Genomic DNA, 26,882 nt, shown 5'->3' on the forward strand with positions numbered 1-26,882 from the left:
GCAAACTAAACATGAGATCAAAAGGGCCAAGATGTTTATGCTTTCTCTGTTTTTGATACAGATAACAAAGTATCACCTAGATGATGACGGGCAATTATTGATGAATACCTAAACAAATTAACGCCGTTCTAGTATATGAAGCTCGCTGCAAACAAGCTATCTTCATCTGAAATCTGTTTCTACAATAGCAATTAATATGCCAAAACAGAAACAAATGTGTAAGAATTTTGGAGGGTGTCGAGTGCTTGTACCTCAAACCTAACTTTGCACTTTCTTCTGTGAGGTTGACCATGAGAACTGCAGCAAGCCAGTGTACAGGTTAGGCTAGTCGACCAATATGTTATCTAGAGTGAGTCTGTGCAACTCACAACCATCTATAAGCCTCCTAATACCATATTTAAGTTCAGGTACTCCCTCTTGCAAGACAGCACATACTGGAAATATGGGGACACCTTGCACCCTTCTCTGTAGTTCTTTCAAGACATTTTCAGCGCCCACTTCATCAATTTTGTTAGCAACTACTAAAGAAGGTCTACTTGACAAATTTTCCTGGTAATATTCAAGCTCCAAAACTAGATCTCTTAATTGTTCCCATGGAGGAATACCCTTCCTGCCATCCAATGCCGCTGCTAAATCAACAACATATACCAGAACTTTTGTGCGCTCAATGTGCCTCAAAAAAGCATGGCCAAGCCCACGGTTTGCATGAGCTCCTTTAATAATACCAGGGATGTCAGCAACCTTAACAGAGAAATAGCTCTCAAAATTTAGATTTCCTATGTTGGGCCTTAGAGTGGTAAATGCATAATCGCCCACTGCAGGCTTGGCCATTGAAAGAGCTCCTAACAACGTGCTTTTACCAGCATTAGGCATACCAATAAGACCCACATCGGCAATACTCTTTAGTTCCAATATGAGAAGACTTTCAGAGCCAGGTCTGCCAGCAGTAAGCAAAGTCTGATCCATGGTTGCTTGATTAAAAACACCATTTTGATCATTTGTATTTCTGAAAGACTTGCTATCTTTCATTAAAGTAACATTGCCAAGACCACCCTCTCCACCTCGTGCAACTATTACTCGTTGACCTGGTTGAGTTAATTCAGCAACTGAATATTGCACCACCACCTCATCTTCCTCATCCATCAAATCGTCATCTTCCTCATCCATCAATTCCTCATCTGCCTCCGTACTGATTTTGCTGATTTCATTTGCACCATCATGCTTGTCATCTTTAGCTTCCTTGTCTGGAGACAAATCCAACCTTTCTTTGTTAACATGAACTGATTTATTAACATCATCTTCAGAGTTCAAAGGTGAACCATGAAAAGCTTCCACTCCCTCCGAATGAGATCGATCCACTTTCTCATTTTTTTGGTGAATAGAATTGGCTTGGTTAACATCAACTGGTATGTCCCAGGGGTCTAATGATGTGGCAAAAGAATCTTCTGCAACAGGAATCTCACCACTAACAAGGTGAATTACAGTGCCCACTGGCACTTGAGCAACCTGATAGAAAAAAAGAAATAGTCCTTCACATGCCATGACAATAGTATGAAAATAATAGGTTGATGAAGAAACTCCAACTTCTTAAAAGTTGTAACCTTATCAAGACCACGGCTTCCTAATTTATTCTTTGAAGTGCCATGCCCTCCTTTTTGTGCATTCTGGAAAACAGGTCCAATAACACTCAATCCCGTACTAGTAGTATTTAAGGACTCAATAATGAGCATGTTTCAATAAAAAAAACTAACTAATTTTGCCTGTGTACATTATTAATGACCACACTGCTGCTATTAGAGAAAGTTACCAGTTTATGAATCAACAAAACTGTTAGTTTCGAATCATACCAAGTGATGTTGCAAATTCCTGAAGTCCCAAACTGATGGAGAGCATTCGAGAATGACATCACCACCTCTTCCACCATTTCCACCTACAATTATTGGTAGAAGTATTATTCCGTTAGTAGACTAGCAACCCCATAAACAGATATTCTATGTCTGTTAAGAGGGTTGGCAAACTAAACTAGAATAATCATATTCGCACCATCAGGTTGACCATAACGGGAAGTTCTGCTACGTCTATTGCTACAACACCCATTCCCACCTTCACCTCCTTTGGCCCATAATCTGATTCTATCCACCATTTTCCTTTCCTAAAAATTCAAACAAGAAGGTGAGAGTATCTTCAAGACAATTTGAAAATCCACAGATATCAACAAAACCGAGCAAAAATAGAAGACCAACTGGCATCTCAAAAGTAGGTTCTAGGTCTATCTGTTTAAAACTAAAAACATGGGTGGGTAAAAAAAGAAGAATCAAGTAGAAAAATATTAGTAACTGTCCGAGATGAACAAAAGCTAGACAGAAATAAAAGGATATTGCCGACCAATATGACACCACAGATGGAGAATTATGGTGCGGATACCTGCAAAGGAGCCAGCTTTCCTCCTTTTTTGGGAATGCCAGAATAACGAAAAGAGAAGGGATGGCATTGTGGCCTACAATGTGATGTCCAAAGTACTCTAGCATGGCCTAGAATTTGATGCTGATATCGGCACCACCACATCCTTTACCTGTTGTAGAACAAAAGTATAAAATGTTTTTTCTAAACTCTATACAAAAAATTAGAAGACTTCTACTGAATTTTCTAATCCTCCGAGCTTGCACAACTACATAGTGTATCTGTAAAGCATAGAAATATCAATAAAATAACCACCAAATAAAATGAATTTAGTTATATGTGTCACGCCCCGGGAGACGGCTGTCCGAGAAATTTTGGACACATCTCCCTTGTAACAATTCACTTTCCCTGAATACAATTATAATAAGGCCTACACGGTCACAATCCACACATGTCAAAATATGTACTATTTACCAAGCAATATGAAATAAGTCCACTACCAGTAAGTATAACGTGCGCCACAATCTAAAACAATATATGAAAAATCCATACGACATAAAACAAGTCCTGACACAATCTAAAAATATAAGCAAAAGCGAAATAAGCAAATGACGAGGCTCTCCAGACAGACGTCAACCTGAAAAGAAAGAAACCAACGGGGTGAGTTCAAAGAACTCAGCGGATATCTAGCAGATATGTACAATAAGCTATCTACTAGTAATAATCATGCCTGTACAGAAATAAACGCAGTACCAAAAAAAGCTGTACATACCAGAATCATATATATGTAAACACAATGGCAAAAACCCTGCGACGAATGCAAGATCACAATCCCAAATGCATAAAATCTCCTGTATGTGCATGTCAAACATATGCAGCAAATAAATGCAGCAATCAATAATAAATGCAAACCATGCAGTATGCACATAATGCAATAACATGGTCACCCCTGACGCCAGTCAGCCACCGTCACAGACAATCGTGAGGTCGAGTGGGTAGAGCTATGACAACTGTGCACTTTGCCGTCACTGCTCCTGAGTGACCGAGTGGACAGGATGCTGTCGGAGTACACTTATCCTCCTACCCCAAGTCATATGGGAGAGCAATGCTCTCATCTCCTCGTCATAATGCGAAGGAGAGATCCCTGTAATGCTACCACGCTACGACACTACTATCTATGATGCGGCAGAGCGGAGCTCTGACAGACCAACTGCACACACCCTCCTGATGTACCACTAACCTGTAAGTGGCCGGGTGTGCAGATCATGTAACTAGCGACGGGCTCAGACTACAAAAGAGCCGATGTCGCTAGCATGCAATCATGCAAGGATGATGCATGACACTAATGCGTGTAAAACGACCAATCTATGTGAGTAAAGAAACAGTATATCACTACATATATGCAATATGGTAAGTAAACAAGTAGCAGGTAGAGAGACATACAATATGACTATATAGTGGCATATCAGGGCAGTGGTAAAAGACATGAAAATTACTAATAGCACTAGCAGAAATCATACACATCAAAAAGACATATCTAAAAGATAAGTCGAGATACCCGCCTTCCGAAAGTAGCCCATATCAGAAGAAAATCTCCGTGTATAATAGGATCAACGAATTAAAGTCTTGCAACATAAAACATCCTCTAAATATAATATTTTATTAAATTTCCTTCAAAGAAAATCCTAGTCCTTTCTAAAGTTAATTTAATCCAATTAAACTCCAACTAACTCCAGTTAGCCTAAACCGGATTAAGAGTTAGCCCTAGCCCAAATCAACTCATTCTTTGTCAACCCAACAACTAATTAACCTATGTAATTAATCCCTCTTTAATTACATCTTAATCACCTATTAATTAGTTAATTAAATTAACTAACAATTGAATCTGTAATAATTTTAATTACTTAATCGATTAATAACTAAAGTAAACAATTAATAAATTTACCCTTATCACTGCACTAAGTGATTAACCCTAATTAATGACCACTATTCTCTTCCAATCATGTTATCAATTAAACAATTAATAACGGTAAGTAACTTAACTAATCAAAAATAGAACCATTAACTCTTCTTTAAATTTTTAGATCTTACTTGATATAATTGCATTATTAGATTAATCCCTCACCATCCTAAATCAACAAATCCAATTACAATTCCTAATAGCTGCCAATTCCCAAACAGATCATGATAAAGAACCTCCATAACTTCAAGTATATGCAATTTCCCTTACAGATCAAACTAACCGAATTACAAATGTTTACCTCCGATTCTTTCCTCTCTAGCAGAAAAAAACTCTCTTCCGACAGCAAGAACCGGTGGCGGTGGAGGCAGCTCCAGGAAGACAACAGGGAAGGAAGAAGCAAGCCCTAACTAGGGTTTCTCCGGCCTCTCTTATGGCTGGCGACGGCTACTCACCCATCCGGCGACGTCCTCGTGCGGACGGGGCTTAGACGACGGCACACCTATGGGAAAGGGGAAGAACAATGAAGGGAGGCGACACTGGTCACAGGGGATGTCGGCTGCTCAGTCTTCTCCACGCGGCGGCGGCAGCGTCGGGCGGCGACAACGGCATCGGGCGGTGACGGCGGCGTCGGGCAACGTAGGGCAGAGGAGGGGGGGTCACTCCGAAGGGAAATCGCAAACTCCCGTGTTTTAAAGAGGAGTAATAATAATATAGGCCAATTGGTGCCACAAACTGGCTAAACCGGCTTAAAAACCTAAGATTTATTATAACGATTGAACTGGTTACTATAGCAAATCAGATTCAATCTTGGTTCGCTTGGCTTACTAACTAAACGACCTCAGATTTGACTCAAACCAATTTTGTTGGATTCGTCTTCGCAAGACAAATCTTTTCATCCATTTTATTTTATCAAAATCTCTTCCATAACGGACCAAACCAAGTTGGTTCAATTTAATTCAATATCAAACCCATTTTTTTCACGTATATTACAGTATGATTTGTGAACTGCAATTCCTAATTTTTTAAAAAAAATGTGACAACATTGCATGATCATGAACTACCAATTCTTCATAATTCATTTGTCTGATTCAACCAACAATGTCCCATCATAACGTGATAGTGAAATATAAACACAGAATTTATCATGAATAAAAGCAAGGAATGATCACTCATACCACACTAGGAAGTGATAGTGAAATATAAACACAGAATTTATCATGAATAAAAGCAAGAATGATTTGCCACACTAGGAAGTACAAATGTTATGTACAAGTTTGCCCAAAGACATGGACCATCTAATTTTTTAGAGATCCATGTGTGAAACTTCTATTTGTGATGCTTGTAATATTGTCTTGTATGCATCCATGAATTGAGCCACACAGTCATTCAACCTTAATTCAACAACAAATATTTAGTCCTTTTGTATTCTTTTTCTGCTTTATAGAAATAGGTTGTAATAGATGGTCACCCTAATTCACATGTCAAAGAAGAACTAGACATGATATAATACGGAAAGTGAAACATTCATCATAAGACTTACTACTAACTTAATACCTATAGGTGTGAATCTTGGCACTCCCATTCTTCTGCAACTCCCATTCTATGCTAGAGAGTGGTGCACATGCATGCTCCAACATTTATATGACAATCAAAGGTAGTTTTAATGTGCAATACAACACATTCCATTCACCAATGTGATCAACATGCGTTCAAGGTGAAAAAACAGATATAACAGCTAAAATGGTACAGAAATTATAGGTCAGGAGCCATCCACAATATAATCAGCATTCACAAGATAGTTATCTAATATATCATATCTATGCCCTAGCCTAATGTGAAAACTGCATGATTAACTCAATGATCGATAAGACAGAAACTCTTGAGATCATATAGCTTTATGCACAAATCAACCAAATAATCAGAATCCACGAGGGAAATTTGAGCAATTACAAGCAAAAGAGACATTAAGATAACATTAAGGTTTTAGACAAGGTTAGTATATCAGAACACGATTACCTTTCATTACAAGTCTTCCTAATTAAACAGAAAAGAGAGAGGAAAAAAGAAACTACCTGAACACGGTGCGATTCACCCAAATAACAAAAATTAGGCTATCAAAGGTGGAAGGGCACTTTCTTGCTGCCGCATATAATCCTTATTGCCTCAAGGCTTCTGGAAAGATATAGCCAAAAACAAGAAGTAACAACTATAATGCATGGAAGAGTTCAGAACTAGCGCAAGGAACAAGCTCTTAAACGAGGAGGCACACAAGTTTTACTTCCGGGACGATATCGCTGCTAACAGAGTAGAGCAGCAAGAAAAGTTGTCTCTGACGAAGCACTCTATGCTGAAGAGAGGCCTTATCGCCGGCAGAACTGCGATGCGAGAGAGAAAGGGGAAGGGCACTCGACTCCGACACTACAATAGAGAGGGATCTTTAACTTCTGCAGCGACGGAGGGTGGGCAGCGACGGAATGTGGCGGACAGGGCGGACGGCGTCAGAGTGCGACGGCGAGAAGGCTGCAGACGTGCGAGATCGAGAGTGCGTAGAGGGGGAGGCGGTTCGGCCAGAAATGGAGTGACGATCTGGTTTAATTAATCCGGATCAAGCTCGGCTCGAGCCTTTTCTTCGGTTCGCGCCTGACTTCTGGGTTTGGTTCACAAAATATAATTGATAAAAACATAATTATATATATAATATAGCGAGAAAATATAATAAATAAAAAAAATAAGTGTTGATCATTTCCAAAAAAAAAAAACTCTTAAAAGCGTAATTGGAAAAAGAATATCCTTTGTTTTAAAATAGTCCGTGCTGTTTAGTTAAAGCTTTCCAATCTGTTCCGTAGGAATGAACGAGATAAAACGCCTCCTACTCCACGTCTCCTACTAAAGCGCTGCCGCCGCATATTTTTGCCTATTTTCCTGCCACTCTACGAGCTTCTAACTTGCAATGCGTTTGCAGTTCCAACAAGCAATTCGTTCGGTTGGTTCCTTATCCTTCTCGTCCTTTTTATCCCCACATCCTCCTCCACTCCGATGAGCTGTTCTGTTGTATCGCCAACGAGGGAAGTGGAGGAAGCGAGAAGATTGCACAGGGAAGATGGTGCAAACGGAAGCACGAAACAATGGCTACTGTTTGTGGCTGGCCAGCCACATAAGAGACAAGCAATCCAAATGGCTCGACAACGACGTCCGGGGTTAGTCTCAGTGAACATTCTTTTTTTCTGTATTGTAGTGCTATCAAATGACGTGCTCTTAATCTTCTTATTCGGTTTGCAGTGATGGAGGAGAAGGTTCAGGCCATGATGAAACTAATAGAACAGGATGCAGATTCCTTTGCAAAGAGGGCAGAGTTGTATTTCCAGAGAAGGCCTGAGCTTTCGAGCATCGTCGAGGAGATGTACAAATCTTACAAGGCGTTGGCCGATAAGTTTGATAGGACATCTGGGCAGTTGCACAAGGCCAACCGGACCATAGCTATTGTTTCTCCGGAGCAGGTTGAGCTTGCAATGGAAGATGATGAAGGTGATTGTAGCTACACGAAGACTATCAGTTCGATCGAGACGAGCCAGTTGCATACGCCAATGGAAGATGGCGAGGACCGGTTGGAACTGGCAGAGAAGATCGATGAACTTGTAGACAAGGCCATTTGTTTAGAACTCAAAATTGCATCACAGATTGCGCAGATAAACAGATTAAATTCCGAGGCGGGTGAGCTTCAGGAGCAGATAGAAAACTTGGAAGAAGACCAGGCTGGTGAGCCCAAAAATAGTTTAACTGAGAAACTAAAGCAAGCAAAAGATAGGTTGCAAAGAATTCAGCAACTTGAAAATTGCCTCAATGATGATGAAGGCACTTCTCAAACACAGTCAACAGAAGCCTGCTGTAGCCTTGACAATGTTTCTGAGAGTTGGCAGACACCTAAACATCAAGAAGAATTTCAACAAATTGAAGGTAGGCAGACAGGTTTGTTGCAAGATGATACTGACTCTCGTGTTGGTGATGTTCTAGCAGAACTTGTAGAAGTAGATGATGACACAGATCTGCCAGAGTCACTACAAAATGGATCAGAGGATGAACAAATCATCGCATTGTCCAAGTACACGTCCATTCTTCAAAACTATGAAGACACCAGGGAAAAGCTTTCGGAAATTGAGAAGAAAAATAGAGAATATCATTTGGAAACGATGGAACAAGTCAAAGAGCTGAAAGATTCCAATGCAATGAAAGAGGAGCAAATCAGACTTCTCAAAGAGATATTAAATACCTTGAAGGAACGTTTAGGTGGAAACGAGATCAAAGAGATGGGACAAACTAGCAATAAAGTTGCTCACAACCAAAATCTTCATGATTCAGAAGCTGGGAGCCCTTACGCAGTGGACATCAAATTATGCTATGTCACTGAAAGCCAAAATTCCTCGTCAGTCGAAGGAAAATGCCGTGAACAAATTGATGTATTGCTACAAGAGAACATGGATTTCTGGCTGCGATTTTGCTCATCGTACCGTGAGATTCAAGAATTCCAAGCCGAGCACAAACAACTAAAAGCTGACACGGAGAAGTGGGACGAGATCAGAAACCACAAGGGCAGTCCTAACACTGTGTTAGTGGCAGAAAGGCTGAGAAAGTTCAACCACAAGCTACAGACGTGGTGGGAAAAAAATGTGCAGCTAAATGGAGAACTCAATTGCAGAATTTCGTGTCTTTGCAGCATGCAAGACCAGATAGCAGGGGCCTTGAAGGAAAGCGAGATTGAATGCGTGAATCTAACTCCTTACCAGGCAGCCAAGCTCCAGGGAGAGGTACTCAGCATGCAGCAAGAGAACAAGAAGGTGGCAAAAGAGTTGCAAGCCGGTTTAGACTGTGTGAGGGGGTTGCAGGAGGAGACTGCTACGACTTTGTCCAAAATTAACGACGACCACCTTGAGCATCCATCCTCCAAGATCATTCCACTCCGGACTTTCTTGTTTGGTCCAAAGCCCAAGAAGCCTTCACTGTTCTCGTGCATGAGCCCTGCGCGTTACACAAGTGAGTGATCAAAGATATCTGCTTTTTCTAGATAAACAATGCTACCTCTCTCCACGGTGGCAAAGGTAGGAATTATGTGTAGATTCAGTTTCAGAACTAGTTGCTCAACTTCGACTAGGTATACTAAAGTCATAGTCAATGTATTATGAGTTGCTAATGGTCATCAGTTGTCAATTCATGGCCTAACTAAACAGTGTAAGAGAGGCTCTGCCATGTGAATTGTAAGAAGAAGAGTCAACTTGGCTAAGCAACTTGTAAGAAGAAGAGTCAACTTGTAAGAGAAGCTTAAGCACCATGCATATGAAGACAAAGGTATCGAAAACATTATGGAAGCAATGCAAGTGTCAATCACATCAAACGAGAATACAATATCTTTAGGTTTTTGTTTTTGTTTCTGGATTTTTTTTCCTCTCTTTGAGACTATAGCAAGAACAATATCAGAGATCAGTAGAGATCAAACCAAGAAGTTCCTGAAAAATGTCTCCTTCCTAGTACCAATCAGAGCTCGAATCCTTCCTCACGAAGAGCTAATTCAGCAGCTGCTTCCTCATCGTCGTCGATCATAAAGTACTGATTCTTCTCTACTGGCCGGAACATGTAGAACATGAATAAATAGAAAACGAGGCTCACGGTTTCCTCAGCAGCCACGCTCACCCACCGGAACTTGTAGGATGTGATCGTCTTCAAAGCATACACGACAATCCTGGTAAAGTAAAGATATCCGATCACAACAATGTAGAATTGCCGGAACAAAGTGAGCTTCATGAGGTTCCTCGCGGCCTTCCCGTCAGTCTTGGACGTCTCCCGCAGAGATCTTATGGACCAAATGATAGGGAACATGACGGCACAGCAGCAGACGATATCGATGAGGAGGAAAACCTGGTTCCAGGTGACCCACTCCTTGATGAACGGCCCGGTCTCGCCAATCACAACCGACGCGATGTTAGCAACGATCTGGAGCGGGATCACGAACATGATAACATTCTTCTCGCGCTCCTGCAAGAAGGGCTTGAGGAAGGACCAGCCGGTGCCTATGAGGACGATGACGGTGAACAGGAGAACGCCCTTGAGGAACTGGAAAAGGTAGAAAGGAATGTCCCATCCGTGGGGGGTGCCGGTCTTTCGGATGTAGTGCAGGTCCTCGGCAGCGAAAACGAGGTAGAGGGCCTTGGAAAGCAGAAGCCCGGCCATCAAGTGGTGGATCTTATGGGAGGAGAGCCGATTCTGAAACAGAGTGAGGTAGATCCATATGCCCAGGAAGGCAGCGTAGGCGACTGCGAAGAAAGTGTAGATCGACGGCACCGGGGACTGGCCGACCGACAGGAAGTCGTGCGTCCCGTCGGCGCGGGTGTTGTACATCTCCGTATGAACCGACATCGTGACCGCAGAACCGGAGGCGCAATTGGCGAAGTAAAGGCTGTATTCATCGGGATGGGAGATGGGGAAGGAGCGATTGATAGCGCCGCCAGGGAGCGGTGGGGAAAGCTCGGAAAACTTGATGATGGTTTTGACGTAATAGCTCATTAGGACGCAATCGGGGTAGGAGTTGGGATCAGGATTCTGCTGCGAGTCGTAGGCTGCCCGAATGAGGCTCTCGTCGGAGATGAGGAAGAATCCCAAGTAGGACGGGTCGATGGCGGGGTCGGAGGGTGAGGGAGGGGCTAAAGAGACGCCGGATAAACTGATGTTAACGGTGCCCGCATGGCTGAATCCGAATTTCTCGAAGAGGATGATCGGGCGGGTGTCATCGGAGATCTCTAAGGTCTTCATCTCCGCTATGGAAGGGAAAATTAGGGCAGAGAAGAGGGAGATGAGGAGAGGAACAAGATAGGTCAATCTGTCCATGGCGACAAAACTTGGACCCTCTGCCGGCGACTCGGTGGCGAGCGGAAAGCGGCGATGTGGGTAACAACGACAGCAACTTCGTCGGCGGAAATGGTGTTGGATCCAGGAATATAACCTAAGCTATGGGCGGAGTTGGAGACCGGCGAACGATTGGAGTGATACCTGCGATTGGTGGAACCCACATAGCTTGGGCATTGTGATTGGTCAAGAGATGGTGAGGTAGCTTAAAAAAACAGGTGATGCAGGAACAACACAACTGCTTATGGTGTTGACTTGACTTGCATCAGATGTAGGTGCCGGGAAGAAAGGTGCGATGCAGACGGAAATGGAAAGATTATAATTTATTCTGTATATAATTTAATAAAAAATATATATATAAACATCATAATATATAATTATATTTTTAAAATTTATATAAAAATAGTTAATATGTTGTTTTATATTAAAGAATATTCTATTTGAGTTTAATAATTAAAAAAAATTTTAATGCTTAATTCAATGTATCCGTCAACCAGGTTGAACAACATCAACTTTCATAGTGACTGTCTCATCAAATATAAATTACAATATTTTATAATTATTTTAACTTTCCATGGAATTCCATCACTAAAAGAAATTATTATTATTATCTTTTGCCAATTAGGATCTAAGTTTTAAAAAATAACTAATTGGTCATCTATTTTACAATTTTTAATACATCTATTTGTACACTTAAAAAATAATTTTATTATATACTATTTTAAAATGCAATAAATCTATCCAATCATCAATAAAAGTAAAAGCGAAAAAAATTGTATATGATGATTTACTTATTAGGATTTTATTAGCATAGAAATGATGTGAATAAAAAGATGATTAAATAAATAATATTTTTAAATGGTCAAGTTTGAACATTTTTTAATATATTTGATAAAAAAAATAGATTTGAGTAATGCTACTAATGTATATTAAGTGCATAAAAAATTAAAATAATACAGAGATCAAAACAGAGAGATTGAGTGATTACAAATATGAGTTTATAAATTGTGGATTATGGACTTATAAAAAAACAAAGGCTTTGATGAACTTTAAAAAAATTAATGCATTTGATGAATAAGTGATTGACTGTATTGATCATCAAAATAAATCGAAAAATATAAATGAATTTTAATAGATCCTAAATTTTTTACTTAGGTGTTAAGTGTAATATGATCTAAATGAAATTTAAATATTTTATCATTTAGAAAATCCGTGTCACTAGTGTTGTAATTAATTTTAACTTTTGCCACAAATTTTCAAAATCAATACCGATATATTTGCACCTGTATGTCGGTTTGAAATGTTTCCGGTTTATATAATATCGGTCTCCGATCTTTTTGCTACCGCCGATTGTCGTTTTTTCTTCCCCTTCGTTTCTCCTTCATCTCCCTCTCGCTTGCAGGGTTCCACTCGGCCAGATCTAAGCGCTAGTGTACACATCCATTCTCTCCCTCCCCCAGCCGCCGGAATCTAGCCGATCCCAGATCCAGCCGCTATGGCGGCAGCCAACGCACCTATCGTGATGCAGGAGGTTTTGACGGTGAGTCTCCCATCTTGCCATCGTTTTCACTTATTACTGTATTAGATATCGGTTCGGACAGAAAAGTATGGTTTTATGGTGTCTGGGTGAATCCGCTGAATATATCTTAGATTTGTTTCGGATCTGCTGAACCATTTGTTGATCTGTTGGAATTGCTATAGACAATTGAAGTTATATATTTCTAATGCGTAAGAAGGACGTGCATTTATTGTTGTTATGATTCTTGATGTGATCTTCAGCTTCCGAGCATTGGGATCAATCCTCAATTCATCACGTTCACGCATGTCACAATGGAATCGGATAAGTACATATGCGTCAGGGAGACCTCACCGCAGAATAGCGTGGTAATTGTTGACATGAACATGCCGATGCAACCTTTGAGGAGGCCGATCACTGCAGACTCTGCTCTGATGAATCCCAACAGCAGGATTCTTGCTCTTAAAGGTTTCTAGCTGAAAATTCTCACTTGATCGCCATTCCATTCGTGGTTACTTCTAATATAGTTTTGGGCCAATGGATTTTATTACTTGGCAAACTAGCTTTATTTTTCACGTAACATTAACTTGGACGTGGATCTGTAGTCCAAAAGTTTGCATTATCTTACAAACAATTGAGTAATGAGAGAAACTTGTAGACTCTGCTCTAAGCTGCTGTAAATGCTTTTTACTATCTTTTTTGTTGGTTTAATCCAATCGAGTTTAACTGACTTTCAAGTCAAATTTTGCTGATCTAGTTGAACTTTAGCTTATGTAAGGATTACCAATTAATATGTTATCATGAACAATCTTTGTTGACTGTCCAAATTCATCAGATTCTGGCCGACCATGGTAACAGGTGAAAACTCTATTCACATGCACCTAGAAATCAAAAATTGCTATTGTGTTTTTTATTTATACCTTCTAGAGGAGGGCCTCCTAGATTCTAGTTTTCCTTTCTACCAGCCCATTCAATTATCCTTACTTTCATATTTACTTGGTTTAATAAGTACCTTGCTGTATTACTTATTACGAGGTACTGTATAATGGTTTTTTTTTCATTCTATAAGTTTAATAAGGTGTTAGAAAGAAAATTTAGCTTCTGTGATAATCAGTTGAAAAATATTTTGAATGGATTTTTTGTCAAGTGCCAAATGTGTTGTGATAACTTGTCCTTTATCTGTGCAACTTTCCCTACTAAGGATATATGGTGATTCTTCTCTGTCATTTGCAATTGGAGTTGGTGAGGACGGTAGTTCTTACACCAACTACTTGCACTTAACACTTATCTTTTGACCAGCTTATCTTCATTTGTTTCAAGGATAAACACCACCATTGCCTCACCTAGGTGATTACTAAATTAAAGGAATTTTCTATTTTAACCTCAGATAATTTAGATATAAGCATTCTTTCTCATTCTAAGCTCATTTAATAGACTTGTAACATTTTTCTTTCATTTAAAAGTGCTGCTGTCATATATCACATCTCATGAAAATCAATGACCCTTGTCATCCATAGACAATGGCATGAAATCAACATGAAACATGAAAATTTTCATGATTCTGTTCATCTATTTTTAAAATCAAAACAACTATATAAAATGCTTCTCATGTCATTTTTAACATAAAACATCAACTTTATTTTCAATGATTTTGTTATATGATTCTTTAATATTCACATGTAATGTTGGATATGTCGTCTTTCTATTCTTTAACTAGTCATATATTTTGTAGGGATCTATCTTCTTGACTGACACCACCAGAATAGATTTTTGCAAGTTTATTTGTTAAGTTTCTTGTTTAAGCATACAAAGTGGACGTCTCTAATTTATTACTCATACTTTAGAAATATGGAGATCAATTTTTGCACAATTAACTTTTCAAAATAGAAGTCACATGGTTTGTTTTTTAGTCCTTGCAAGGTTTTTTCTTGCTATTAACGAACAACCTGTAATCTACTGAACTTGCAGCTCAAATTCCTGGAACCACTCAGGATCACTTGCAGGTGTTCAATATTGAAGCAAAGACTAAAATCAAATCTCATCAGATGCCTGAACAGGTATCCATGATGAATATAATGTTTTTTTTATCAGGCAGTTGGTTTCTTTTTCTGGTTCTGGTGGTCAATTTTTATACTTAATTATGTTGAGTTACTTTTCAGGTTGTGTTTTGGAAATGGATCACCCCAAAGATGCTCGGTCTGGCTACTCAGACTTCTGTCTATCATTGGTCAATAGAAGGTTATCCCTTAGTTAATTTTCTTCTAATAATAACCTACAAATTCCACAGTTCATGTTGTAGAAACTTGCACTCTCATCATGAATGCATTGCAGGTGGATCGGAGCCTGTTAAGATGTTTGATAGGGCAGCTAATTTAGCGAACAATCAGATAATTAACTATAAATGTGACCCATCAGAGAAATGGCTAGTTCTTATTGGAATTGCACCTGGTACTCCAGAGGTACTCTTTATTTCCTTCTTTATATTGCTTGTGTGGTTTAAGAAGTTTCCCACTTTGTAAGTAGACTTTATGATAGTACTTTATTACTCGGAAAATAAATCAAAACCTTGTGAAATTCCTTAACAGTTTTTTTTTTTCACACTGGCTTTTGCATATGTGTATGTGTGTGCACTTGCATCAGGGTGTGAATTTCTCTGTCACATTTTGGAGCACTAAAATTGAACCAGGGTCATGTTGAAAAGTAACTATCCTACTTAATCCTCTTTAAAACATGATGTACACAATAATCGGTTAGAAAACATGGGGAAATAGGAATTCACTGGCAATTTCTAAAGGTACGAGTGAGTGCTTGATCTTTTATGAGGAATTTGCATATGATTTTGACTTCTCAAGGCAAAAAGTGATAATACAGAGGATGTGACTATGTTAGAGTTTCTTCTTTGTTAGAGTTAATCGCATGAGATATTTAGTTATTTGGTAATATGTCAGAGTCCTCTCTCTATGTGTATATGAGTTTAATGGCTCTTTTGAATCATACATATGTATGTATTGAAGCTTGGTTTCTCTTCTAGAGTTGAGATTTCCTTTATGAGTTGGATGCAACAGTGGATCTCCTCTTTTCCCTTCTCTTATACTATCCCCCTTCCTCTCCTCATCACCATATGTATATGTTGAAGCCTGCTTCTTATTAGCACTGCCTGACATGACTCTGATGGCCATCTTCACCTTCTGCATGCACATCACACCAAGTTGATCAAATCAATAGCAAATCCTCCTCCATCCTCTGTGTCCCCTACAAGCTCAAGGCACAACAGTCTGCCAACAAGCGAATCTTTTCTCTGACATCTCTGACACTCAACCCTTCCACTGCACAGTGTCATGTCTTTGCTCGTAGTTGACATCTCACTTGCTCATCGGATCTATCATCACTGTTTCCAATCTCTACACTATTGCCGCTCCCTTCATTTGATTGTTATTTGCTTGTCAATTTTAATTTGAAAAGATTAGCTAAGATGTGGAATAACCTTAGGAAATATGTAAAGTTTGGTTTTAGGTTGAAAATTTGAGACATGGAAATTATACATGATGAAGATTCAGATAGTAATAATCAATTTTGTTTGTTCAAAGAGAAATAGTAACTTGATATTTCCTCCAAGTGTTTTCTTCTAAGTCTCTTACTTTGACAACATTTGCTCTCTTCTGGTATGATGTTGAATGAATTGATTAGATGCCTTTGTTATTATTATTTTTATTTTTCTGATTCTTAGTTCCTATTTTCTCGGTTATTTCCTGTCCTTTTATACTTTCTTTTAGTCTTTATCTTCTGTGAGGTTCTCTAAGCTAATTAGTGCTCTTTTGCTTTTATATAAGTAATTAGGTTTTAGCTTTGTGCTCTCCTTGATGAAAATAATGGAATGTTGGTTACAGAGACCACAGCTGGTGAAAGGAAATATGCAGCTCTTTTCTGTTGATCAACAGCGTAGTCAGGCACTTGAAGCACATGCCGCATCCTTTGCTTCATTTAAGGTTTGCTTTTCTACTTTCTTTAGTTACTTTATTCTTTTCTCACTGGTTTATGCTACTTCTATTAATATGTATTTCTATTTTCTGTTCTCTTGACTTTATTGTTCTCTTGTATAGGTAGTTGGGAATGAGAATCCCTCCATTCTTATTTCTTTTGCCTCAAAGACTAGTAATGCTGGACAAATTACTTCAAAGTTGCACGTCATCGAACTTGGAGCGCAACCAGGTATCTTGATTGTGATTCTTGCTTTGGTTACTTGCAGGAGTGTTGTTTCCAGATTGTATCTCGGTATTCATCTGCTATCTAAGTGTATCTAATTATTATTACACTTGGTTAGTAGTTGGAATCAATATGATACCAGTTTTTGAATTAAAAACCTTTGGCAAGAATGTTGAATATTGAAAAGGAAAATCTATGTGAACCTTGATCAAGATTAATAAATCAAAGACATGTTTATGAAAGAATCCTTTCTAACATTACTACACTAGAACTAGAATTTATCTCTATTTTCATTTGTATACAAGGAATATTACTTGAGTAGTTAGTCTTGTTTTTGTTGACAGGTACTGGATGCCCAACTAAGTGATTACTTGTTTTCATCTGGTCTTTTTACTTGATAATTATCTAATATAATAAATGGTTGTTCTCAAAGAAGTAGTTAAAAAATAAAACCAGCAGAATAATTTGGTATTGGTCAAACACTTTTGAGAACCAAGAAACACATTCAAATTGGCAAATTCATATCACATTTTTATTTGACATGTTTTCCTCTTTTGTGTGCCTTTTTTTCCTTTTGTAAATCAATAAATGTCAGGAAAGCCAGGATTTACAAAGAAACAAGCAGATCTTTTCTTCCCACCAGATTTTGCAGATGACTTTCCTGTAGCAATGCAGGTGATGATGAAACTATCTCCATCAAATGTGTGTCAAGTATACTTATCTTCCTTTTTACCCCTCTGATTCAAAATATGGTTCATTTTGGCAGATTTCTCAAATTTGAATGATTTCTACTGCTTCCCTATTTTCATTGTTATGACATTTAATTTCCCAATAAAATTTTCTTTCAGGGAGCAGTAAATTTTGCCCTTATGATGTCTCAAATGGAGGGAGGTTGCCCAGTTGATTACAATACAATCACAGATCTTTTTCTTCAGGTTCTGATGTTTCCCTTGTAATCACAGTTTATGCAGAAAGTATAAGTTTGTTATAGAGATGATCTACTACATTGCTACCTTGCTTTGTTTTTGTCTTTTGTATTGCTAAAATAATTCTGTTCTCTTGCTGGTTATGCTTCTACTAGAGAAATCTGATTCGAGAGGCAACAGCTTTTTTGTTAGATGTCTTGAAGTCAAATTTACCTGAGCATGGTTTCCTTCAAACCAAGGTAACTCAGTTTAAGAATATCTACTATTCATTTGCAATCTTTCTTACTGACCTCAAAACTATTGCAGGTTTTAGAGATTAACTTGGTGACATATCCAAACGTAGCAGATGCTATATTGGCTAATGGAATGTTTAGTCACTATGATAGACCTCGTATTGCTCAACTTTGTGAAAAAGCTGGATTATATATCCGAGCACTTCAGGTGGAACAATGGAAATTATTTGCTGGCAAGGTTTATGTATCACAAATTGTTAATCAAATTTAAATAATCATGCAGCACTACTCAGAGTTACCTGATATCAAGCGTGTCATTGTGAATACTCATGCCATTGAACCACAGGTTAATTTGCATGCTGAATCTTGTCGCTTTGCTAAATATTTGTACTAATTATTAAGTCAGACTACCTCACTGTAGGCGCTTGTTGAGTTCTTTGGGACACTGTCCAAAGAGTGGGCTCTTGAGTGCATGAAGGACCTTTTACTTGTTAATTTGAGAGGGAACCTTCAGATAATTGTTCAGGTAGTCCTGATTCAGGAGAATTAGTCTAATTTAAAGTTGATGTTTAATCTTGTCAATCATAGAATAGAAATTCTGATTAGTTCATTCTGATCAAAGTTTCTTTCCTACTATAGGTGGAGTTTTTTAAGTTTCATAATATCCTTTTTGCAGACTGCCAAGGAATATTCTGAGCAATTAGGTGTTGATTCCTGCATAAAGCTGTTTGAGCAATTTAAGTCATATGAAGGACTATACTTTTTCTTGGGATCTTATTTAAGCTCCAGGTACAAGTTGGTACTATGATTGTTCAGCGATTGCACTCTGCAAATATGATAAGAATGCTGATATTTTCCTTTGTTATTTTTATTGGATCAAAACAGTGAAGATCCCGATATACACTTCAAGTATATTGAAGCAGCAGCAAAAACTGGACAGTTAAAAGAGGTCGAGCGTGTGACAAGAGAGTCCAACTTTTATGACCCTGAGAAAACTAAGAATTTTCTGATGGAAGCCAAACTTCCAGATGCAAGGCCCTTGATCAATGTTTGTGATCGTTTTGGTTTTGTTCCAGATTTGACTCACTATTTATACACAAACAACATGCTCCGCTACATTGAAGGTTATGTTCAGAAAGTAAGATTTATTTAAACTGCATTTTTTTGTCTTATTATCTTCAGTAGTCAGCTAGCTGCAGTTACTGTAGTTTGGTCATTTGAGGTTTATTAACCTATTCATTTGTGTTTCTCGTGGGCTGTTATATTTTAGGTAAACCCAGGAAATGCTCCTTTAGTTGTTGGGCAGCTGCTGGATGATGAATGTCCTGAAGATTTCATCAAAGGTTTGATTCTTTCTGTCCGTTCTCTCCTGCCGGTTGAGCCTCTAGTGGCTGAGTGTGAGAAGAGGTATGCAGCAGTAACCCTTGTTATGCCCTTAGAAATATGCTGTTGGACAAATTGGATTATACTTAGCATTCCACATGGATAACAGGAATCGTCTGCAGTTGCTCACGCAATTTCTGGAACATCTTGTTAGTGAGGGAAGCCAAGATGTTCATGTTCATAATGCTCTGGGGAAAATTATTATTGACAGCAATAACAACCCTGAGCATTTTCTTACAACTAACCCATACTATGATTCACGTGTTGTTGGTAAATATTGTGAAAAACGCGATCCTACTCTGGCAGTTGTTGCATACAGGCGAGGTCAATGTGACGATGAACTGATAAATGTCACTAACAAAAACTCATTGTTCAAACTTCAAGCCAGGTAGAATTTGAAGTTTACGTTGTTAGGTTCTTCCTTCCTAGTAATGATTATTTACTTGAGATTTGCCATCTTCTTTGGTGACAGATATGTAGTTGAAAGGATGGATGCTGATTTATGGGAGCAAGTTCTTCAACCTGAAAATGAATATAGAAGACAACTTATCGATCAAGTTGTTTCTACTGCATTGCCTGAGAGCAAGAGCCCAGAGCAAGTTTCTTCAGCTGTTAAGGCTTTCATGACTGCTGATCTTCCACATGAACTTATTGAACTACTTGAGAAAATTGTGCTACAGAATTCAGCCTTTAGTGGAAACTTCAATTTGCAGAACCTGTTAATTTTAACAGCTATTAAAGCGGATCCGCCAAGGGTCATGGATTACATTAATAGGTTAGATAATTTTGATGGCCCTGCAGTTGGTGAGGTGGCAGTTGAGGCTCAACTTTATGAGGAAGGCTTTGTTATTTTTAAGAAATTTAATTTAAATGTTCAAGCTGTCAATGTTCTTCTGGACAATATCCAAAGCATAGAGAGAGCTGTAGAGTTTGCCTTCCGAGTTGAGGAAGATGCTGTATGGAGCCAGGTTGCAAAAGCACAATTACGGGAAGGCTTAGTAAGCGATGCTATTGAGTCTTTCATCCGTGCTGATGATGAAACCCAGTTCCACGATGTCATTCGGGCTGCTGAAGGTACCAATGTTTATCATGATCTTGTGAAATACTTGTTGATGGTTAGACAAAAGCTTAAAGAGCCAAAAGTGGATGGTGAACTTATATTTGCATATGCCAAGATTGATAGGCTAGGGGATATTGAGGAGTTTATTCTAATGCCAAATGTTGCTAACCTTCAAAATGTTGGAGATCGGCTATTTGATGATTCTCTTTATGAAGCTGCAAAGATCATATTTGCTTTCATTTCTAACTGGGCGAAGTTGGCTAGTACGCTTGTTAAGCTGAAGCAGTTCCAGGGTGCTGTTGATGCAGCTCGCAAAGCGAATAGCTCCAAGACCTGGAAGGAAGTTTGTTTTGCTTGTGTTGATGCCGAGGAGTTCCGCTTGGCACAAATATGTGGTCTGAATATAATTATCCAGGTAGCTTTCTCCTCATATCGACAATACTCTATTTTCGTAGTTAATCAAGAACGTACTGTTTTTTTGCTTCAGATCTAATGTTATCTGCTGGTCTTTTTAGGTGGATGACCTGGAAGAGGTCAGTGAATACTATCAGAACAGAGGTTGCTTCAATGAGTTAATTTCCCTTATGGAGAGCGGTCTTGGTTTGGAACGTGCACACATGGGCATATTTACAGAACTGGGAGTCTTGTATGCTAGATATAGACCTGAAAAACTTATGGAGCACATTAAACTTTTCTCAACCAGATTGAACATTCCCAAGCTTATCCGTGCTTGTGATGAGCAGCATCACTGGAAAGAGCTAACATATTTGTATATACAGTATGATGAATTTGACAATGCTGCTACGACTATTATGAACCATTCTCCAGATGCATGGGATCATATGCAGTTCAAAGATGTTATTGTTAAAGTTGCAAATGTTGAGCTCTATTACAAAGCTGTGCATTTCTACCTGCAAGAACATCCTGACCTTATTAATGATGTGTTGCATGTGCTAGCACTTCGTGTGGACCACACTCGTGTTGTAGATATTATGCGAAAGGTGAATATTTGTCCTTGTAATCTTTTTCTGCATTATCTCAATTCTTTTAGTTTTTAGAAGTAAATCCAGCTGTTTCTTTTGCTGTATACAAAAATGATATGTTAATATAAAGTTAGGAGTTGAATCCCCAACACTTTATTGCTTCAGGCTGGACACTTGCATCTTGTGAAGCCATATATGGTTGCTGTTCAAAGCAACAATGTGTCTGCCGTCAATGAAGCTCTAAATGAGATTTATGTCGAGGAGGAAGACTATGATAGATTACGTGAATCAGTTGACTTGCATGACAACTTTGATCAGATTGGCCTTGCGCAACGGGTAAAGTTGCCCTTTTTTTACAGTTTATAATTGTGATTATGAATCTTCTCAGAATTGTCTTCTCCAAATTTAGATTGAAAAACATGAGCTTCTTGAGATGCGAAGAATTGCTGCTTATATCTATAAGAAAGCTGGAAGGTGGAAGCAATCCATTGCACTATCCAAGAAAGACAAACTTTACAAAGATGCAATGGAGACATGTTCTCAGTCTGGTGATCGTGAACTTTCAGAAGATTTGCTTGTTTATTTTATTGAACAGGTGAAGTACATTTCTGTAGGAAACCTCTGGAAAGATGCTTTCATTTCTGTATGGAACCTCTGGAAAGATGTTTTCATATCTAAAAGAGATTGTTTAGCATGACTAGACTAAAAGAAATTTCTTTTGCATAATAATGTTTGAATTACAACATAAATAGCTTCAACAAGCAATTATTTACTATATATGTGGATTGTAAGCACGGTAGGATTAACTATATTTTTTTGTACATGGTTTCCTATTTTACTTTACTATTATGTTAACTGTTTTTTCTCTTTGTAGAACTGCAAACAGTCTTTGTCTACATTCCTAAAGGAAAATAAACATTCAGTCCATTTGCATTAAATTCTCTAGTAGACAGCTGATGGATTTCTTGGTTTTGTATTACAGGGAAAGAAAGAATGCTTTGCTTCTTGCCTCTTCATTTGTTATGACTTGATCCGTCCTGATGTTGCCCTTGAGCTTGCCTGGATGAACAATATGATTGATTTTGCTTTCCCATACTTGCTGCAGGTGATTGTTCTGTCCTGTTTGCTGCATTTTGGAAAAAAAAATAAACTCTTTTTTCAATGTATGTATGCTTAATACCAAGTGTTGCATTTGCAGTTTATTCGTGAATACACTAGTAAAGTTGATGAGCTTGTAAAAGATAAGATTGAGGCACAAAATGACGTGAAGGCTAAAGAAACGGAAGAAAAGAATTTGGTTGCACAGCAGGTAGCTAAGGATTCCTAGCTGTAACTGTTTTTTGTCAGTGCTAGTCTTGATGTTGCATTGTTAACTAAAACTGGGCATGATTTCTCTGCAGAATATGTACGCACAACTGCTGCCCCTTGCATTGCCAGCTCCGCCTGGTATGGGAGGTCCATCCATGGGTGGAGTTTATGGACCCCCACCGGTGCCACCAATGGGCGGCATGGGAATGCCTCCCATGCCACCCTTTGGCATGCCTCCCATGGGAAGTTACTGAGAATTTTGGAGATTGGCATACCATGTAAACTCAATTAGAATGTACTTGTAGATGTTCGGAGGGTGTTAATGAAATTAGCAGTCAAAGTCTTTTTTCTGTCGATGTTAGTATTTTCATACATTTTTTATTCTTTTTCTTTTTTGAAGCAGTGATTGACTGCGATTGAGGTCAAACTCAGGTTTTTGTGTGATCATAAGATGGAGTGGTTATTGTACTTGTATAGGATCTCCTCACGCAGAGTAAACTATTGTTTTTCCTTCATTTGATGTTTAATCGGATTTTGCAGCTTTATTTATGAGTTTCTTTGTTGGATACCTTTCCTATTGATATTGCTTATCCATCAAGAGAAGAAAAAAAAACAAACCAAAATGGAAATTGAATAATATCCTGCATAACTGTTTGATTAATTTTGTTCAGGTGTTAGAGCTGAAGCAAAAGGTATTTCATTTGCAGTGCGTGCATTCATCAGGCGACGCTAGCGGCGAGTCGGACCACGTAGCTGCTGGCGTAGTTGCTGAAGAGAGGGAGACGGTCGGTGAGTTAGAATTCATGAGATCTTGACGAAGTCAAGCAATACCTTTATGATCGATTGTAGTTTCTTGATTTACTTCTTTATAGACGGTCATAGAACCGATCATGTGAAAATGATCATAAGATTGATAGTGTGAGACCACTAAGATGATGTAGAAAAAATGATTATAGTTTGACTGAAGTCAAGAAAATATCTTGACTTTATTTCTACAATGTATATAGTGTGCCATTCACAGTTTCACTAACAAAACAAAGATGAAATTCTGTTCTGCTATAAAATTAAAAAAATTATTGGTGTAATAATCATACCGAAGTCCAATGTAGGCCAAACAAAATAATAATTAACAAAAAAACAGAATTCAGAAGAAAAAAAGGTAAAATAATTGAGGGGAAAAGAAAATAAAGAAAAAAAAAAAGATGATCCTTATCTTTCTACTGTTACTCCAGACAGCTTTTTTGCTTGTCGCTTCTTTGACGACTCCAATTTACCTCCTCCATCTCCTTTGTATCCCTTCTGCTGTTGCACCACCAACACGGAGACCTTCTCCGTGAACTCCGATGTCGCCAGCATATCTCCCAAAATGCCCAACTCCGGGCACTCCTTGCACCACTCCGTCAGCCCCTTGGTCAGCTCCGAATCCACTCCCTTTCTTCTCCCCACGAAGAGGAGGTCAAACTTCTCGCTCATGGCCCGTATCACCGCCGCCGTGCCTTCCCCGTCCACCACGTGTTTCTCCAAGTACTGCATCCTCTCTTGGCTCCTACACAACTCGCGGAATCCCTCCATCGTCTCCTCATCCAGCCTCTCCTCCCTGTCCATGCTCTGCTTATCGACGGGCTCGTCGCGGCCGGGGGAGAGGAGGAGGAAGCGGACGACGGTGAGCTGCAGGTTGGGGTTGTAGCAGAACCGTAGGGCCAGCGCGAGGGCCTCGCGGTCGTCTTCGCCTCCGAGGAAGTAGACGACGAGGCGGTTGAGGAGGTGGTTGGTGTTGGCGCAGGTGGCGCCGGCGAGGTTGCGGTCGATGAAGACGACGACGGTGCAGGGGGCGTAGGCGAAAACGTTGCGGTTGAGGGCCTGGTGGCCGTAGTTCACCTTCTGCTGTGTCCCGTCGTTGATCTTGTGGAAAGGCAGGAGGAGGAAGTGGACATTGCGCTGCAGCGCGAGGTAGCAGACGTCGTTGAACAAAGTAGCGTAGGGAGCGATGGCCACGTAGGGATGCAGCGTGATGGCTCCCGGTTCCGGGTTCTTCTGCTCGAAGTAGCGGAAGGCTTTCATGATGTGGTCGGAGGGGGTGACCGGAGCGGAGTGATGGCTCGGCTTGTAAGGGCGGAGCACCGGGAGGTTGTGCCCGGCGATCTCGTTTAGGTGGAGGACGGTGAGAGTGACGGGGAATTCCAGTGTGACGTGGGTGATAGTCCAGAGATCGAGGACAGGGGCCACGTTCTCATCGCTGTGGACGCAGATCATGATTCGCAGGTGCGAGTTCGGCTTCGCGTTCGCGTACTGCAGCGTCCGCGGCTTCCGCGCTACGTAGTGCGTTTTGGGGTCGTACAGGTATTTGATCAGCGGCGTAGCGATCGCCGTTATCACCATGATCGATATTATCAGCATCGAGAAGTGCTCCACCGATGCAATCTAAATGGAGCTATAGCATTTGAATTCGATGCGCTGTGAAAAAAAGCACATAATTAATTGATGAAAAAAAAGGGAATTAATTGCTCACTTGAATATCGCCCCAGGCATAGGTGTTGAATGCAGCAACTTCGACGATTCCCTTGACGTTGAGCATGAGGCCGACCGAGATGGCGTCGACGGTAGACATCCCGAAGTAGCGGGACGCGGCGGCCGCGCCGACGAGCTTGCCGATGACGCAGAGGACGACTACCATCTCGATGAGGCCCCAGGAGCTGACGTTCTTGAGGTCGTTGAAATCGGTGCGATAGCCGGCGAGGACGTTGAAAATGGGCAGGAAGAGGCCCATGCACACTGGTTCCAGCCGCTGCGTGAGGGTCTGGCCGAAGGGCATCCCCCCCGGGATGGCCAGCCCCATTAGCAGAGGCCCCAGAATGGCGTTGAACCCCAGCATCTGCGTCGCCACCGAGAGCACCAGCACGGTGAGCAACAGCGTGAGGAATTGCCACTCCAACAGCATCTCCCCTATCGGAGTGCGCCGCGACACCCACATCACTGCCGGCCGAACCAAGCAGATCACGAACAGGATGCCAAAGATCAGCGACCCTATGATCCCGACCGCGGAGCCGGAGTGGCCCGCCCTGGTGATCATCACGATCGCCGACGCCACCGCGCTCACGATCCAATCCATGACGTCGGTGATCAGCGAGGCCGACATGACGATGCGGCCGAGCTCGGAGTTGAGCAGCTGGAGTTCGTCAAGAGCGGTGGACAGCACAGGGAAGGAGGAGAGCGAGAGGCGCGAAGCGAGGAAGTAGAGGAGCGAGTCCTGGGTGGCATCGTTGGGGAAGGATTTCCGACAGGCGAAGAACATTCCCAAGCAGAGCAGGAAGGGGAGGATAGTGCCGGCAAAGGCGATGGCCAGGGATCGTCTCCCTGGATTGCGGAGCAGGGTGAGGTCGGTCTTCACGCCGACGGTGAAGATGAACATGACGACGCTGGTGATCGAAATGGTGTCGAGGATGACACGAGCCCAATCCTTGAACAGCACGTTTCTAAATGCACTGCTTTGCCCAATCATCGAAGGCCCCAGAATTATGCCAGCCTACAAAAACAAGATAAAAAAACTTCAATGCTACTTCCACATCAATCGATCAGTCGATACACAGATTTAGCTCTAACAAGGAGCTCGGCGACGAATCTCGATTGGCCAAAGCGCCTGAGGACGAAATAGGCGGCGTTGGAGAGCAAGAAAATAACGGAAATATCTAAGAGGATGAGGGGGACGGAGAAGTTCAGAGGGTCGTCCCCGAGAAGCCACCCTTTGGAGTTGACGATGCCTTTTTCATAGCAGACTGGTTCAGGAGTCCCTCCTGTAATATTGAGCAGTGAGAAGCTGATGAGTGACATAGAAGCTGCTGCAGCTGCTGTTGCTGATTCTCCTTTCTTCTTCTTCTTCTTCACCTTCTTCTTCGATAATCTTCTGTTTTGACGGAGAAAGAAGAGCAGTGGTGGAACTGCTTTTGGTTATTCTCGGAAGGAAGAGGAAGGAGATTACATAGCGCTATGATCTCGCTCATCAATTCGACCTTTGGTTT

General features: G+C 40.3%; 6 protein-coding genes across 6 annotated transcripts; 3 read left to right on the forward strand and 3 right to left on the reverse strand.

Moving 5' to 3' along the window:
- Positions 1-12: 12 nt before the first annotated feature.
- Positions 13-4,937, reverse strand: LOC141821678 (putative GTP-binding protein OBGM, mitochondrial). Its single transcript, XM_074709041.1, has 6 exons — positions 4,662-4,937; positions 2,425-2,572; positions 2,044-2,152; positions 1,848-1,930; positions 1,602-1,664; positions 13-1,506 (listed from the first exon to the last, which is right to left on the reverse strand). The coding sequence occupies exons 2-6, from the start codon at positions 2,563-2,565 to the stop codon at positions 325-327; spliced, it is 1,578 nt and encodes a 525-aa protein (XP_074565142.1). The 5' UTR covers positions 2,566-2,572; positions 4,662-4,937; the 3' UTR covers positions 13-324.
- A 2,526-nt stretch (positions 4,938-7,463) lies between these two features.
- On the forward strand, positions 7,464-9,399 carry LOC141824868 (protein NETWORKED 2A-like). Its single transcript, XM_074712203.1, has 2 exons — positions 7,464-7,560; positions 7,643-9,399. The coding sequence occupies exons 1-2, from the start codon at positions 7,464-7,466 to the stop codon at positions 9,397-9,399; spliced, it is 1,854 nt and encodes a 617-aa protein (XP_074568304.1).
- LOC141838191 (protein CANDIDATE G-PROTEIN COUPLED RECEPTOR 7-like) lies at positions 8,788-11,313 on the reverse strand. Its single transcript, XM_074725604.1, has 2 exons — positions 9,852-11,313; positions 8,788-9,376 (listed from the first exon to the last, which is right to left on the reverse strand). Exon 1 carries the CDS (start codon positions 11,234-11,236, stop codon positions 9,890-9,892), a length of 1,347 nt encoding a protein of 448 aa, XP_074581705.1. The 5' UTR covers positions 11,237-11,313; the 3' UTR covers positions 8,788-9,376; positions 9,852-9,889.
- Positions 11,314-12,617: 1,304 nt separating this feature from the next.
- On the forward strand, positions 12,618-17,754 carry LOC141824877 (clathrin heavy chain 1-like). Its single transcript, XM_074712215.1, has 9 exons — positions 12,618-12,794; positions 13,034-13,238; positions 14,739-14,827; positions 14,930-15,008; positions 15,102-15,229; positions 16,658-16,756; positions 16,871-16,979; positions 17,569-17,648; positions 17,740-17,754. Exons 1-9 carry the CDS (start codon positions 12,750-12,752, stop codon positions 17,752-17,754), a joined length of 849 nt encoding a protein of 282 aa, XP_074568316.1. The 5' UTR covers positions 12,618-12,749.
- A 69-nt stretch (positions 17,755-17,823) lies between these two features.
- On the forward strand, positions 17,824-23,411 carry LOC141838129 (clathrin heavy chain 1-like). Its single transcript, XM_074725528.1, has 16 exons — positions 17,824-17,908; positions 18,055-18,138; positions 18,206-18,340; positions 18,416-18,478; positions 18,554-18,658; positions 18,809-18,921; positions 19,018-19,270; positions 19,403-19,539; positions 19,625-19,903; positions 19,988-20,990; positions 21,091-21,576; positions 21,724-21,894; positions 21,968-22,153; positions 22,541-22,663; positions 22,757-22,867; positions 22,959-23,411. The coding sequence occupies exons 1-16, from the start codon at positions 17,843-17,845 to the stop codon at positions 23,118-23,120; spliced, it is 3,477 nt and encodes a 1,158-aa protein (XP_074581629.1). The 5' UTR covers positions 17,824-17,842; the 3' UTR covers positions 23,121-23,411.
- A 664-nt stretch (positions 23,412-24,075) lies between these two features.
- On the reverse strand, positions 24,076-26,694 carry LOC141838137 (cation/H(+) antiporter 15-like). Its single transcript, XM_074725541.1, has 3 exons — positions 26,467-26,694; positions 25,376-26,389; positions 24,076-25,287 (listed from the first exon to the last, which is right to left on the reverse strand). Exons 1-3 carry the CDS (start codon positions 26,692-26,694, stop codon positions 24,076-24,078), a joined length of 2,454 nt encoding a protein of 817 aa, XP_074581642.1.
- Between the last annotated feature and the right edge of the window lie 188 nt (positions 26,695-26,882).

The sequence above is a fragment of the Curcuma longa genome, chromosome 1, assembly GCF_044706935.1.
Source record: "Curcuma longa cultivar G26 ecotype Majalengka, Jawa Barat chromosome 1, ITB_CL_G26_1.1, whole genome shotgun sequence".
NCBI classification, from domain to species: domain Eukaryota; kingdom Viridiplantae; phylum Streptophyta; class Magnoliopsida; order Zingiberales; family Zingiberaceae; genus Curcuma; species Curcuma longa.

Bases quoted from the DNA above. Each gene is read 5' to 3' on its own strand.
- LOC141824877 (XM_074712215.1), top strand. From the start codon at position 12,750: ATGGCGGCAGCCAACGCACCTATCGTGATGCAGGAGGTTTTGACG. The intron at 15,009-15,101 runs GTTATCCCTTAG...AATGCATTGCAG, and splicing joins CTATCATTGGTCAATAGAAG to GTGGATCGGAGCCTGTTAAG. The intron at 15,230-16,657 runs GTACTCTTTATT...TGTTGGTTACAG, and splicing joins TTGCACCTGGTACTCCAGAG to AGACCACAGCTGGTGAAAGG.
- LOC141824868 (XM_074712203.1), top strand. From the start codon at position 7,464: ATGGTGCAAACGGAAGCACGAAACAATGGCTACTGTTTGTGGCTGGCC. The intron at 7,561-7,642 runs GTTAGTCTCAGT...TTCGGTTTGCAG, and splicing joins GCTCGACAACGACGTCCGGG to TGATGGAGGAGAAGGTTCAG.
- LOC141838191 (XM_074725604.1), bottom strand. From the start codon at position 11,236: ATGGACAGATTGACCTATCTTGTTCCTCTCCTCATCTCCCTCTTCTCT.
- LOC141838137 (XM_074725541.1), bottom strand. From the start codon at position 26,694: ATGTCACTCATCAGCTTCTCACTGCTCAATATTACAGGAGGGACTCCT. The intron at 26,390-26,466 runs GTTAGAGCTAAA...TTGTTTTTGTAG, and splicing joins GATTCGTCGCCGAGCTCCTT to GCTGGCATAATTCTGGGGCC. The intron at 25,288-25,375 runs GTGAGCAATTAA...AGCTCCATTTAG, and splicing joins ATGCCTGGGGCGATATTCAA to ATTGCATCGGTGGAGCACTT.
- LOC141838129 (XM_074725528.1), top strand. From the start codon at position 17,843: ATGATGTCTCAAATGGAGGGAGGTTGCCCAGTTGATTACAATACAATC. The intron at 18,922-19,017 runs GTACAAGTTGGT...GGATCAAAACAG, and splicing joins GGATCTTATTTAAGCTCCAG to TGAAGATCCCGATATACACT. The intron at 21,895-21,967 runs GTAAAGTTGCCC...CTCCAAATTTAG, and splicing joins AGATTGGCCTTGCGCAACGG to ATTGAAAAACATGAGCTTCT.
- LOC141821678 (XM_074709041.1), bottom strand. From the start codon at position 2,565: ATGTGGTGGTGCCGATATCAGCATCAAATTCTAGGCCATGCTAGAGTA. The intron at 2,153-2,424 runs GTATCCGCACCA...TTGAATTTTTAG, and splicing joins GAAAGCTGGCTCCTTTGCAG to GAAAGGAAAATGGTGGATAG. The intron at 1,507-1,601 runs GTTACAACTTTT...TTTTTCTATCAG, and splicing joins GAAGCCGTGGTCTTGATAAG to GTTGCTCAAGTGCCAGTGGG.